The 15,836-nt window shown below is 41.3% G+C and overlaps 1 protein-coding gene across 1 annotated transcript in view; it reads left to right on the top strand.

Annotated features, from left to right (window-relative positions):
* LOC126234609 (uncharacterized) overlaps window positions 1-13,397 on the top strand; it is a 74,134-nt gene extending 60,737 nt beyond the window's left edge. Inside the window, exons 5-6 of the mRNA XM_049943333.1 lie at window positions 7,446-7,595; window positions 13,191-13,397. Of these exons, the coding sequence (XP_049799290.1) occupies window positions 7,446-7,595; window positions 13,191-13,336 (296 nt within the window). The 3' untranslated portion in view covers window positions 13,337-13,397. The remainder of the gene's footprint in view (window positions 1-7,445; window positions 7,596-13,190) is intronic.
* The last annotated feature ends 2,439 nt before the right edge of the window (window positions 13,398-15,836 follow it).

The following is a 15,836-nucleotide window of genomic DNA, read 5'->3' on the forward strand; positions in this document are numbered from 1 at the left end:
TTCATAAAAACATTCATCTCTTTTAGTATTACAAAGTAACATACAAAGGCAACTTCAGTAGGAACATATAGTATGTGGCACAGTTTATTAAACAAAAATATATACATATTACATACGCATTTTGCATGAACAATACACACAGTATACAAAATTAACGTTTAAAAAAATCCTTTATTTTGGTCTGCCTAAGCAAGCCTACACGCTTACGAGCAGCTAAGTCACGTACTTTTTTCATTACAGATATCTGAAATAAGTCCCTTTCATCTTGGGTTTCAAACCATCGCAATGCAGTATCTAAACAAGTGAACGCCTCAGAAGCTGTTGGTACACTTATCATCTTCACTTTCTGGAGCACTGATTGATGAGATGCTGGCGGCGTCATCTTTATCAGTGACGACGTTTACAATCTCGCTGTCCTGCATGATTTGGTGTCCGGATCTGCATCATCGATATTCATCACATTCGTGGCAATCTATTTCTTTTAGCATACCGAGAATTGCGGACATATCATTCTATTCGTCATTTTCAATCATATCTTGTGAATTTTATTCTGTGTCCAAAATTTTATTCCAGGCTTCCTTCAAATTCTCTTCCTTTACACTATTCCATGCTGCGCTGATCATGTAGGACGCGTCTTTCAATATTCTTATGATTTCTTAAGAGGCTTTCTTCTCCATCCTCTTCTCTTTCCAAAAATAACTTACGCAACAATTCGTCCTGTAATATCGTTTGAAAGTCTCAATAACGCCTTGATCCATGGGCTGTAATAAGGAGGTTACGTTAGGTGGAAGAAATATTACCTTTATGAACTCGTCTTTTTCGTTTAAAATATCGCATGACGGATGAGTTGGTGCATTGTCAAGGAGAAGTAGTGTTTTCTCCCTCTTCCCATTCTTTAGCTGATGAGCTTTTACAGAGGGTACGAAAACGTCCAGAAACCACTTCATAAAAATCATACTATCCATCCAGGCTTTCTTTTGTGAGGTGTACACAACAGGAAAGGCTGACATATTAACGTGCTTGGTTTGGGACTGAGGGGGGTGATGGACGGTAGGGTGGGAGAGTAACAGGTGCGAGCGAGCGAGTACACAGTTCGGTTAAGCGGTCGTTCGGTTGACCGACGTTCGGATAATCGACGCTCTACTGTATGTGTTGGATAGCTTTCGTGATCAAGTGAAAATTTGACAATGAATATGGATGTGTGTTTGTGTTGGACTATTATTCCCTCCCATGTAAATTGTTCGGTTGACTGCTTCTACAGATTTCACGCCTTTATTTAGTTGAGAGAAGATCGACTGTGGGGCATGCATCTAGCAGGTGAAAGAGACGTTCGCTTGTTCTCTAGACATGAGAAACACCTTAGTTGGCTTGTAAATTATATGGATGATTTGGAATTCGTTACATAAGCGAGATCGGTATTCGCGGGTGGAAATATCATTTTTCATCTATATGCTACTAGTTACTCAGTGGTCTAGAGCACACTCCACCTAGCTAAAGTTTCGGGTCTGCAGAGAAATAATTTCCAGTCTATACCTTCGGAATTAAGTTGCATGAGCGATCGGGAGGCTACTCTTGGGTGCTAGATATCGAGAAGTACCGCGAAAATGATATAATATTATGGTAAACCAAGCGAAAATACTTGTGTTCTTGTATTCAAGCTCCTGTCATCAGTGGAAGAGCAGTGTAATTGAGTAAGAGTATTTTCATATTTGACGATACGTACGGCACTTTGCGAGGTTTAGTTGTCGTTGCAATTTGGCGATCAGTGTAAAATAGTTTATTGCCGCTGAAAGCCTCGTCTGTAGAAAGAAAGAAAAGGCAGACGGTGCTTCCCTAGGACTGAGGAGCATCGTGACATATAGCCAATGTGAGTGTAGGTATGCCATAATGTTTTCGGGTGCTGTACAGATATAAAAGATAACTGCACTGTCCTTGTAAAATGTGTATATTTTGCATTGTAAAGTTACTGCAGCTTATGTTGTGTAAAATGTATATATATTGCGTTGTAAAGTTATTGTGGTTGATGTTGTGGCATGACTAGAGAGGGTGACTGTGTGTCCTGTTGTGAGGTACGTATAGATTCAGCACATCGATAACTGCGAGAGACTTTGTATGGGAAATTTATGTGTGCTATATATGCTGAGATTGGTTCCAGAAGCACAGCCATCAAGAGGGGAAATTACCTGTACATCGATCGGTGTCAGACTGTAGGAGAAATCATAATGTTTAATTGTAGTTACACTGGTAAATATGTTCCTGGCTTCCAATATCATTGTGTATCTTGTACGTAATTGATGATCTATAGACAGCATCATGGGTTTAACTGTCAATGCACTTTAGCGATCTGTGCAAAATAATTTTACCACTGAACGTCTCATCTGCAGAAAGGAAGAAATGGTGGATGGTGCTTCCATACCGGTGGCATCAGAAATTCGACGGGTAAATTCGATAACAGCCAGTCATAATGGTCGATTCATTCACATCCTTTGTGCTGGGATATAGGAGCCTTTACATAGCGGTGAGAACACATGTGTACGTTGAGAGCAGGAAGGGTAACACGTTATGCAGTGGGTACCACATTAGGAGCGCTGGGGAGAGTGCATTCGACGCTATTTTCGTAAACAGGTTCTGTTAGGACAAGAATTTTCGTGCATACAAGCTGAGACATCATGAAAGCGAGGAGTAACTATTTCTGGGACACTATACAATTTCCGCAAGTTCGACTGAGTTCTTGTTTTTTATATAGTCACGTGACATGAGTATAAGATTGAGAACGTTTTAGATGACGAGTCACCACGCGGACTTTCTGCGGTGAGATGTCAGGCACGCTGGGCTGTTAAGCATGGTTAAACGGGTGTGTCATGTCATGCTAGGAGAAATGCGCCCTGTGCTACTCTGTCATCAACGGTAAAGACACGTGCTGCCCAGAGGTGCCTCGCATATGGGGGCTGCGTCCATGAGTTCTGTGATGTCAGTATAACAGTGGCCGTATATCTGAAAATACATGCAACTTTCACATGTGTCCGGTGGCGGCTCGTGACTATGACAGCGCGTGCATACCTGGCCGGTCACACCAGCACCTGTGTCTAGGTGAACATGCATTTTGATACAAATTTCTCAGTGTCAAGTATGAAAGGGGCGCCACTGCCTCATGTGTGCAGGACCGTAACAGGCTTCTGTGTGTCGTTTGACAGCTGACGGCTGCATCACTTGGTGGGGGTTGCTGCTAATATCCTGTGTGGTCTAGTGGACAGGGGGTTGAGAATGCACTCCTTTGTTACTCTCCCCAGCAGGTCAGTGCAGCCTGAGTCATTTTCGCGTCATTTTCCCCCTACAGACCACCATCTGGGATTAGGACACCGGAGGGATGACAGTACCCTCTGGTCACAGTAATGTGTACTATGTCAGTTGCAACTTCCTGGCAGATTAAAACTGTGTGCCCGACGGAGACTCGAACTCGGGACCTTTGCTTTTCGCGGGCAAGTGCTCTACCATCTGAGCTACCGTAGCACGACTCACGCCCGGTACTCACAGCTTTACTTCTGCCAGTATCTCGTCTCCTACCTTCCAAACTTTACAGAAGCTCTCCTGCGAACCTTGCAGAACTAGCACTCCTGAAAGAAAGAATATAGCGGAGACATGGCTTAGCCACAGCCTGGGGGATGTTTCCAGAATGAGATTTTCACTCTGCAGCGGAGTGTGCGCTCAGATGGTAGAGCACTTGACCGCGAAAGGCAAAGGTCCCGAGTTCGAGACTCCGTCATGCACACAGTTTTAATCTGCCAGGAAGTTTCATATCAGCGCACACTCCGCTGCAGAGTGAAAATCTCATTCTGGAAACATCCCCCAGGCTGTGGCTAAGCCATGTCTCCGCTATATCCTTTCTTTCGGGAGTGCTAGTTCTGCAAGGTTCGCAGGAGAGCTTCTGTAATGTTTGGAAGGTAGGAGACGAGATACCGGCAGAAGTAAAGCTGTGAGTACCGGGCGTGAGTCGTGCTTCGGTAGCTCAGATGGTAGAGCACTTGCCCGCGAAAGGCAAAGGTCCAGAGTTCGAGTCTCGGTCGGGCACACAGTTTTAATCTGCCAGGAAGTTTCATATCAGCGCACACTCAGCTGCAGAGTGAAAAATCTCATTCTAAATCAGTTGTAGTCTAGATGTCATAATGGAGACATTGCTTGCAAAATTAAAAACTATGTCCATCATAGGCAGAGTCGTTTTCCCTCTATTTCCCCCCCATCATCTTGTATGATGTCATGCACTGTACACATTAGTACACGTTAGTGCACGTTATTATACGTTAGTGCATGTTAGTGTACGTTGGCCTGACAACATGGATTGGTAAGGGGACCTGGCGGTCGGCTGAGGATTATGGTGGAGCATTTAACTATTTCAAGTCCAGGTGGGCGTGGCATTCGCAACAATCGATTCAAAGTTCACAGTAGCGCTCTCTGGTGGTGTCAATGTGTAATAGGTCTCGTGGTGAGCATAATGTATACCGCCGTCTTGAATAAAAGTAGTCACGTCAACAGAGGACATCATAGATGACAGTCTGGAGCTGTTGGTAAACACAATGTATACCACCATTTTGGATTATGCCACAGATGAGAACACCCTGTGGTGCTGGTACTGTGTACTAAGTCAGTTGGAGTCTGGAGCTCTTGGTGATCACATTGTATGCCGCCGTATTGGGTGACGGTACTTGCATCATCACCTAACATCACAGTAGTGCCTTCTGGTGCTGTTACTGTGTACTAAGTCAGTTGAGTGTGGGCCTCATGGCGAAAACACTGGATGGTGGTGTTGTCTCTAATTGTTTAAATAAAGACTGGTGCATGATTTCGATAGTTGACGATTAGCAAGCATGTTTGCAGAATGGTTTAGATGGATTATTGTTTTGGCAATTTATGAGTTGTTTGGCTCTCTGGACGGAAATGTATTGTATTATTTACGAGTGGTTTGCATGTATGTAGGCTGTGCAATACGTTATTTCGACAGTTTAAAATTAGCAGGCATGTGTGAAGAGCATTATAAATGAGTTATTTAGGAGTAGTTCGCAGGTCTGTATGCTGTGTGGCATGTCAGAGCATGTGTTTTGTATCACTGTGACAAATATACTCCATCCCTAAATAAATTGTTCCTCTCTCCACCAACCCAGTGCAGGCTGAGTCTTTTTCCCATCGGTCCCTAGGAAGAGGTGGTGGTCGGGTGACTTAGGTTAGTGGAGTGAGCTTTATTGCCCTCAGCTTTATTAAGTTGGTTGCGAAACGAAAAGTGACCTTTCCTTACCACCAAAATTCAAACTTGATGCTAGTTTGTATGAGGATGGTTGGATGACTTAGGTTAATGGAGGTAGCCCAACTGACCTATCATCCCTCAATTTTCTTAGTTTGCTAGCGAAACCCCAGGTGACCTTTGTTTACCACCAAAATTCAAATTTGGCGACAGTTCATAGGAAGAAGTGGCAGTTGTGTGACTGAGGTTAGTGCAAGTGTCCTTTGTTTCATGCCATTTTCTTAGCTTAGTACAGATATGTGAATTGACCTTTGTTTATTGCCAAAATTCAAACTTGGCGCCAGTTCATAGGAAGAAGTGGCGGTCGGGTGACTTAGGTTAGTGGTGGGAGGCCAATTGACCTACTTTCCGCAATTTTCTTAGGTCTGATGCATTATCCTGTTGGAATTTGAACTTCCCACCATTTTTCTGGGGACGGGGGCATGGCACTTTCCCACCAAAATTCAACTTCCCGCCAAAATCCGCTATCTTGAATGACGTCATGGCCGCCATCATGGGTGACATCATGCCCTGTTGCCAAGTTTACACGCCGCCATTCTTGGAAGACGTCATCGCCGCCATCTTGGATACATCTGGCAACAATGCCGAGTGGACCAGTAACTGCTTTGTTCCAACACTCCGGGTTTCCCACAGTCCATGTTTGACTACCATACAATGCTGTACTCCAGACATACATTCTCAGAAATATTTTCCTCAAATTAAGCCTGATATTTGATATTAGTAGACTTTTCATGGCCACAAATGCCCTTTTTGCCATTACTAGTCTGCTTTCGATGTCCTCCTTGCTCTGTCCATCGCTTGTTATTTGACTACCTAGGTAGCAGAATTCCTTAACTTCATCCACTTCGTGATGAACGATCCTGATTTTAAGTTTCTCGCTGTTCTCATTTTACTACTTCTCATTACCTTATTCTTTCTTCGATTTACCCTCAATCTATGCTCTGTTCTCATTAGACTGTTCATTCCATTCAGCAGATCATGTAGTTCTTCGTCACTTTCACTCAGAATAACAATGTCATCAGCAAATAATATCATTGATATCCTTTCACCTGAACATTTCCTTTTTTCCATTATTGCTTCCTCGATGTACAGATTGAACAGAGGGCGAAAGACTACATCCTTGTATTACTTCCTTGTTAATACGAGCACTTCGTTCTTGGCCGTCCACTCTTATTATTCTCTCTTGGCTGTTTGACATATTGTATATGAACCGTCTCTCCCTGTAGCTTATCCCTATTTTTCTCAGAATTTCGAACATATTGCACCATTTTTCATTGTCGAACGCTTTTTCCATGTCGACAAATCACAAAGATAGTCTAACAAAAAGGTGGGATAGTATTGCGTTCTTTGTCCTGTGGTAAACCGTGTAACTGTTGTAATGGCTATTTCCGTATAGCCATTAATCTCTCATTAACTGCACGTTATGACAATACCATTTAATTGTTAGTTTTATGTACTATATAATTTAGGTACTAAACGTCTTTGTCATTAAAAGATATTATGGAAAGCACAACAGAGTATGCAGTTAATTGCTTACAAGCTGTTAGGTGGTGGTACCTTACAGTATAATATCAGTGCGTTCGATCCCAATCCATTTATTCTTAGCAATGACTCTAGAGATAGTAAGCTTTCACACAGCCAACAGTCATACATACGTCCGAATTCTAACATATGCCCGCACTACGTACTCTTGTTGCCAATGCATAAAACTAAAAATGATTTTGAAAAATTTGGAGCGGTGGTAGTTTGCATACGTATCTGCGTTTGTCATCTAAGTTGATTTCGACTCGATACCGAACTGTGAGATATGACACCTCTGTGTGCTAAATTTTGCACTCAGAGTACCGTCAAACCACCTAAAATTTAGTCATGTATTTTTTCTACTATACTGCAGATGCACAATAAGCAAAATTTTACTATTCACTATCGGTCCTGGTCTCATTTTAATCGGTAGCAGCATAGCACAAAATGTGCTGTCACTCGAGTAGGTAAAAAAAAAAAAAAAAAAAAAAAAAAAACCACTCATGTCTGAGTTTCTGATATTTATACAGCAGTCCTCTACTCCTTTACGAGGAGATTGTATACGTAGGCTGTTAATAGTTAAACATTTTAGAAACGGCCAAAGGTGAACCATGTTCTTTTTCTGTTACAGCTGAGAACTGTGCAGATTTTGTACTCAAAGGGGATCTGGAGAAAAGAGATGGAGGGAGGTACTTCAATTTCAAACAACTGAAGATTAAGCTCATAGTGAAGCAGTTGAAAGCTAGTGTTAATGGGCTCATCAATGGTGAACTAGTAATTGGTAAGTTCAGGACGTGCCCATGTCTCTTAATTGCCTGTGTGCTGGAAGCTCTAAATATAAACAACTTAGTGAGTCATGATAATATCATAATGAAGTGTGTGTATTAAAGGAGGTGCGGAAGACAGAATGGAATCTTAGGATAGCTTAGTGGTTTTTTATCTACTTTGTGATAAATTCAAGCATCACCCTAACTGTCAACAGCATCAGCCATTTGACATCTGCTGCTGGATAAATACCTCCTCTGGGCTTTCATTGTGTTACGAATTTCAGTTATAAGCAGCCCTGATGCTCTTATTTACTTCCTAAAACGCCTTCCACGAAGTTGCCATTTCGAGTCCATCTAAGAACTTCGTTGGGCCATTTACCATTGATTCACCTGACTAGAAGTTCCTCTCATCCCTATCCCAAAAATTGCATCTTCCACTGTAATCCCTTTCTATTGCTTTCCCTGTCTCTGACTCCCAACGTGGATCTTACCATTGCTATTTAAGTAACACTTTCTGTTTCAGCACTTATTTGATACTCACTGGTGAAAACTTTCTATTTTAATGACACTACAAATATAGCTTTGAAAAGTGTCGCTGCCATTTTTACTCTTATGTTTATTTCTTTTACTGTCAAATCATCCATTGTCTTCAGCTGTAGTAAATACGAAAATAATTTATGATCTGTATTATGTTTCCGCTGTGCCTTTATTTTACATTAATATGATACGACTATAAGTGATTTTATGTCTTATACTTTAACTTTTTTTCCATTCTTAAGATACACTAACGGGTAGTATGAAGTTTAAGAGACTACTCAGCAGGAAGTGGGATATGATAGTACTAAGGAATGAAGAGATACGCTTTATGTTCTCTGCGACAATGAATAGCTCAGTAGGCAGTACAACAGAAGAAGAATGGACATCTCTAAAAAGGGCAGTCACAGAGGTTGGAAAGAAAAACATAGACACAAAGAAGGTAGTTGCGAAGAAATCATGGGTAACAGAAGAAATACTTCAGTTAGTCGACGACTTACAGAGAAGTTAAGGCGAAATGGGTGCATGAAAAACGCGAAGGAATCGAAAAAGAAATAATTATCAGAAGGACCGACTCAGCACACAGAAAACAAGCTTTGGTGAATTTAAAAGCAAGGGTGGTAACATTAAAAGTGCAATGGGAATGCCTATCCGAGAGTGGATATGTGGAAAGAGTACAATGAAGCCATCTGTGAGGAGTAAGAATTATCCGATGATGCGATGGAAGAAGACACTGACGTCAACACAGAAGACATTGTGGATCCAGTATTAGAGTCAGAATTCAGAAGAGCTATGGTAGACTTGAGATCAAATAAGGCAGAAAGGATCGATAATGTTCCATCAGAATTCCTAAAACGATTGGGTAAGTGGCAACCAGACGATTATTCAAGTTGGTGTACAGAATATATGAGATTGGCAACATACGATCAGACTTTCGGAAAACAATCATCCACACAATACCAAAGATAACAAGTGCCGATAAGTGCGAGCACTGTCACACACTCAACTTAATAGCTAATGCAGCCAAGCTGCTGCTTGCTCAGACCAATGGAAAAGAAAACTGAGGATCCGTTAGATGTGGATCAGTTTGGCTTTAGGAAAGGTAAAGGCACCAGATAGGATGATCTGACGCTGATTTTGATAATGGTCGCAAGAATGAAGAAAAATAAACACACGCTCATAAGATTTGTCGGTCTAGAAAAAGCGTTCGCAATGTAGAGTGATGCAAGAGGTTCGATATTCTAAGACAAATATGAGTGATCCATAAGGAAAAAGGGGTTATATACAGTACATACTACAATCAAAGAAGAACAATGTGACTGGATGATCAGGAACGAAGTGCTCGGATTAATAAGACTGTAAGGCAGCCTTCCGCCCGTACTCTACAATCTACACATCGAAGAAGCAATGGCGGAAGTAAAAGGAAGAATCAAGTGCGGGATTAAAATTCAAGGATGAAGGATTTCAGTGGTAAGATTTGCTGATGACGATACTATCCTCAGTGAGAGCGAAGAAGAATAACAGCACCTGTTGAATGGAATAAACGTCTGATTGGTACAGAATATGGCTTGAGGTAAATCGAAGAAAGACGAAAGTAATGAGAAGTAGCAGCAATGAGAACAGTGAGAAACTTCACATCGGCAGCAAAGTAATCCACGACGGACGGAGCTTGGAGGGCATAAAAATCAGAGTAGCACTGGCGAGGAAGGCATTCCTGACCAAGAGAAGTGTACTAGTACCAAACATAGGTCTTAATTTGAGGAAGAAATTTCTGAGAACGTACGTTTGAAGCACAGCATTGTGTAGTAGTGAAATATAGACTATGGGAAAACCGGAAAGAAGAGAATCGAAGCATGTGAGACGTTATGCTAGAGAAGAACGTTGAAGATCAGGCGGACTATAAGGTAAGGAACGAGGAAGTTCTCTGCAGAATCGGAGAGGAAAGAAATACATAGAAAACACTGACAAGAAGCAGGGACACGATGAAAAGGGCTCTGATAAGATATCAGGGAATATCTTGCATGGTACCAGAGGGAGTAGTAGAGGGCAAAAACTCTAGACGCAGCCGGAGATTGGAATGCAATCTACAAATAACTGGCAACACAGATTGCTAGTACTACACTGACATGAAAAGGTTGGCACGAGAGAGGAATTCGTGGCGGGCCGCATCAAACCATTCAGAAAACAAGCGTAAGAAATACGCAGTATGCCTCTGGCACTGGCGCTGGCTTTCTGCTAGGGATATTCATCTTTTTGCTGACGACATGAAACGTTAAGGTTACCCCAAATACTTTCAGAATGAATAAATATATTGAGGTGCGGTTTTCGCTAATTTTACTGGCGACAATATGCCAAATTACGTGTACTTCGCAAGTTATTTTTATCGGGTATAGTAGGCTAACCACGACACCGACTTTGTTAATCTGTAATGGAACTATATACATTTTTTGTGGCATTTGAAAGAAACCTCTAAGAGAACTTCAACGACATAACATGTACGGGACTTGAGCAAATAGTATCAATATAACAACGCTTCAAGCCGCTCTTCCGTTTTTAGGAGAAGAGGTTCCTCAAGCGTCTACCCCGTTACACCAAACGTAAGGAAACATGTAACTCGGGTGATATGGTTCGCCTATGTATTATCACGGATGTGATACCATGTGCTCAAAATGTTGGCTTTGAGCAGTGCTAAAATCTATAAAGTGACTCTGGAGAAACAATACCACACGCTGAACTTCATCTGGAGTTAACTACAGGGAGGATCCGTTTTACAAGGCATTTCGGGCCTTCAAGAGACATCTTTGTTTGCTACTAGACCTCTTGTTTTAATTTTCGCCGTAATAAAAAGTATAGATGTGTTTTGTTTTGAGAGTCTACAGACACATGTTCTCTCAAGAATGTCTGTCATTACAGGTGTGGAATGTGAGGGACATGCCTCATGTTGGTACCACACTCGTTGCCTTACGTCTAATCGAGTGTCTTCCAATAACTGCTGCAGCAGCAGCTCCAGATATGGGAGTGTACGTAGATTCCCATCAATAAAGCAGGGAGGAATTGCGTGAATCCTGAAGAACACACAGCAAACGTTGATAGACAAAGAGCGTTGTTTTTATCCAATTCTCTGAGGTTGCGTGGATTTACACTGTCGATTAGTGCGTATTGTGAAGACTGACTTGCCCGTGATTTGTAACCGATGCTTGTTCCTTAAACAAAATGTACTTAAATATGCCGAATCAGTTTGCGCATTTCGTAGATAACATTCGCAAAACTGTAAACAGTTTTGGAAGTCGTTGGCATGACCCAGTAAATGCAGCGAAATGTGAAGAGGATGGAAGTGATGGTGTGTAAGCAGAACTCTCGTTTGGTTGATCCCTCTCCTGTTTACGAGATGCCTCTCAATGATATGTGTATTGTGCGTTACTGCTGCTAAAATGTTAGTTCTATTTCTTTCATTATTTGCTCTTCTTTTTATTTGATGTTTTTTGTTCTCCACACTTCCATTTCTACTGCTTTTTGCAAAGAATGTTTAAAAAGGCAGATCGTGTGTTCTTTGCACGATGTGGATACTCTTCAGTATACAACCGCACCACTGCTCTACTAGTTTGGCGACATTCGCCATGAACAATATTCACTTTTTTGACTCTCCTGTACTTTGTCAATGGCTCAGTAGCTTTGTGAGGAAGTCACTTCAGTACTACAATAGCAGAACAAAGCCGAATGAGCTTCAAGCGCAGAGACAAACACAAAAACTACACCTGAGTTAGGCGTTCGCTTACGTTTAGGTGTAACAGGGCAGACGCTTGTGGAACATCTTGTCGTGACGGCGGTACAGCGGTCGGCGGCGTTGTTATCTTGACACTGTATGATCAAGTCGCATAATGTTTTTGAAGTTATCTTAAGAGCTTTTTCAAATGCCACAGAGAAAAGCACATTGTTCCGTCAGCAAGAAACAAAGTCGTTGGTGTAATTCGGGGACTATAAAATATAGAAAAATACTGGCGAACGTCAAGAAATACGCCATATATCAGCTATACCTTGCCAAAAGCCGCACCTCCCTATATTTATTCGTTTTGGATATATCTGATGTAGTCTATCTTAGCTTCCTCGCGATGTGTAGTCGTAAAATGTCACATACATGTGACAAACAGACTTTTTACACCTATGAACTCTCGCTGAAGTTGTGTGGATTGTGTGGACTGTCTGCTTGATATTAAGTTATCTGTCGATTGCCTAGAAAGCCGAAAGTCGGTTCACTACGACCTCTTCAATAAATATTATTTTGTAACACCGGTAATTTCCAAGAATTATATCCTCTCCAAGTCGCCGGGTCCAAACGATACATGTCGAACGTGCGATCCTAAATCGATCACGCGACTCTGGTGGCGGGCGTTATGAATATGTTTACGGTGGTCATTACAGCAACGACAAAAGAACAGCGTTACAAAAATACTTGTAATTACAAAGGAGACGAGTTTCCTTACTCGTTGTCGGAGTTATCGTCGTTTGAAAGTCCATGTGATGTGTACGCTACGGGAACAGTTCCCTTTTTGCCATTAATTCTCGGAGGTTTGTAACTTAGAGCAACTAAGGGAACGACGGAAAACAGACAAAAATGACGATCAAAAATAATTTATCATAACGCCCACCACCAGAGTCGCGTGATCGATTTAGGATCGCACGTTCGATATGTATAGTTAGGACCCCGCGACTTCGAGATGCAATCATTCTTGGAAATTACCGGAACACCGATACTGTATATTCAAAGTTTTTAAAATAAATATATTAGTTGAGAATCGACGAGAGAACATCTGTGAATATTAGAAGATATGAACGTAGTGGTTAGTCCCTTCTTACGTAAGTTACCCATTCTCGGCCACTTGCTCAAAATTTTTATCTGCACAGGATGGTTTCGAGACAATAGACAATAGACGGTTTACTTCAAGTATCAGACGAACGAGGGATTGGTCTGACCATACTTATTTCTTGAGAATACAGGCAATTAGAAAACTCTTACATTCCAATATCTTTAACGTAGATAACGACGATGTAACGAGTTTATCACTGTTTCGTTTTAGGTGACGCTGTTCGTGACACCACTGGGCATCAGCTGGACTTATGGAAGTTCATCAAGGAAACCATCGAACAAACGCTATCAGAAGTTGCACTAGAAGTGATCAACAGCGTAGCCAAACAAATCAACGTCGATGAACTGTTCCCTTAGTGAACTAACGAACTCTTTTTCTTGGTTGTGATATTTAAAATATCTCTAAAGTTAGTAGTCCAGTTCATTATTTCAGCAAACCGTACAACTTGAAATCGCTTTTTGTATCTGGCATCCCCTTGGCCGCTGAAATAAAAGGTTCTGAGGAAATGTGTTAACCACATTGATTTTTTTTACATAGTTCCGTTTCCACACCAAACGGGCCTTTTAAATATAAATTAGTAGCCATTCCTTTCCTTTTTCTTTCTGTTAACTTTACGTGTGATTGTTCTAATTTCATGTGTTTGAGATCGTTCAGTTCCTTCAAAAGAGCAAACAGTTAATTTGTTTCTACGTGGTTTATACACCTGTAGGTAGATCGCAAGAAACCTGATTAAAATGAATTACTTTCCAACGCTTACTATTGTAAAAAACGTGTTCGTACTTTTTGTTTCGATTGCTGCCGCAATAGTCGGAGCCAATAATACTGAAACTCCTATGTACAATTAAGCAATCTGCTTCCATACCATTTTTCAATTTCACCGTTGAACATGCTGCAAATTAGGCAATGGCTCTGAGCACTATGGGACTCAACATCTTAGGTCATAAGTCCCCTAGAACTTAGAACTACTTAAACCTAACTAACCTAAGGACATCACACACACCCATGCCCGAGGCAGGATTCGAACCTGCGACCGTAGCAGTCCCGCGGTTCCGGACTGCAGCGCCAGAACCGCAAGACCACCGCGGCCGGCGCTGCAAATTAGAAACCCGTGTTGGTTTTAAATGCTTTTAGTTTTATTTTAATTATGTGCCCTCAATAATTAATTACATGGACCTTGAACTACATACCACAAGCGCTTCGTCAAGAAGAACCTCTGCATATTGCACTACAGACAAACAAGTAACTTTAACCTTTATTTCTACTCGTAAATAAAACTATTCATCGGATTGCACAACGAGAATTGAAAACATGTTGTAGTGTAAGTAACAATGCATATTTTACAATGGGTCAGCGTTTCTGGAGACTTTCAACGGTCGTCCATCATATTCTAACAGTGCAAGTACGTAGTTTTGGAATGCTGCTTTGAGACTCGATGACGCTTTCCAATCACGTTGACCTTTCCAAACCATCACTGAATGAAATGTTGCCAATTTAATTAATAAGGATAGCGGCTTCAGCCTTGCAAGGTCAAGGAATTCGGCACATTCTGTAATAAACTTGCAAAGAAGTCACCACAGTGCATCTCACAGAGAATACATCGACATCCTAGTGTGTATCGAACACGCAACAACAAATCTAATTCATGAATATGCGTATTTATTTGCCACCGATGAACATCTCGGACGCCTGTGTATCTGTGGACTCATGCACACTGGTGCAGTCTGCAAGTTTAAAAGGACGGAGCGAGAGCTGGAACGTCAATATTTCGGCTCCCTTTTATGATGGCTGTTCGGTATGCGGTCGAAAAATTAGAAACAGATGTGAAATTCAGGTGGCTGCACACCAGAAGTGAACCTTTTTCCTTACTACTGTTTTGGTGTCAACCTCTAATTTTTAAATGAAAAACAATTTTTTGATGCAAAATTTATCTAGGTTTTAACAATTTCTCGTTGGTGCACTTCGAACTTCACTTATGTGCCAGAATCGAAATGTATTTGTTTGTCCTGTACAAACCACGCGGTCCTTTTCTGGATATTGACCCGCGCATTTCACTTCGTACAAGTCGCCTTTTCGTGGTTGCGTTATTATAAGCGTGTGTTCAATATGTGTTGTACTATTAACTAACGCAGTGCATTTACCTGTTGTCTTTTGCCTGTGGTGTGGTGGTTGCATGCTGTGTGTGTGTGTGTGTGTGTGTATGTGTGTGTGTATGTGTGTCTTATTGGGGGAAGGGAGAGGCTCAGAGTGGGTGGAGAGTGTGGGGGCTATAGTTTATTATGGTTCTTTACAGTACCTCAGTTGATTATTTCTTCAGCGGCTAACATCACAGTTATGTATTACTCATTACAAAGGCTATTACATATTTATTCTGCAATTTCAGCAGATTTCTCTTGCATATGTTCTCTCTAATGAGTTTCCTACGTTGTTTCGTATTTGATGGTTCATAGCCATGCTTTCAGATGTTTAGAAAGGTTAAGTGACTGTTTAGATTTTCCAGATTCTCCTGTGTTTTTTGTATCTTGTTTTCAAATTTCTGCATGTCATCGTCAGGGAAATGATTTGCGGTAGGGATTAGTGGCTATTCATCAACATAACGGAAGTGGTACGTGATAAAAGCACAACGATAATGGGGACCTAGTACCATACTAGTTATCGCATTGTGTCGTATTTTTGAAACACTGGAAATAATACATCATTCACATAGAATTGTGCTTGAATTTTCGAAAGTATGAAGAATACATTTCACGTAACTATAGTTTATTAAACAACATTTTATGTGTTACATACTGGCACGCTGCAGTGTGGTCATCTGTGTATTATTACGTAAGTGAGCAACAATATTGTCAACAGGAATTA

The sequence above is a fragment of the Schistocerca nitens genome, chromosome 2 (assembly GCF_023898315.1).
Source record: "Schistocerca nitens isolate TAMUIC-IGC-003100 chromosome 2, iqSchNite1.1, whole genome shotgun sequence".
Classification (NCBI taxonomy): domain Eukaryota; kingdom Metazoa; phylum Arthropoda; class Insecta; order Orthoptera; family Acrididae; genus Schistocerca; species Schistocerca nitens.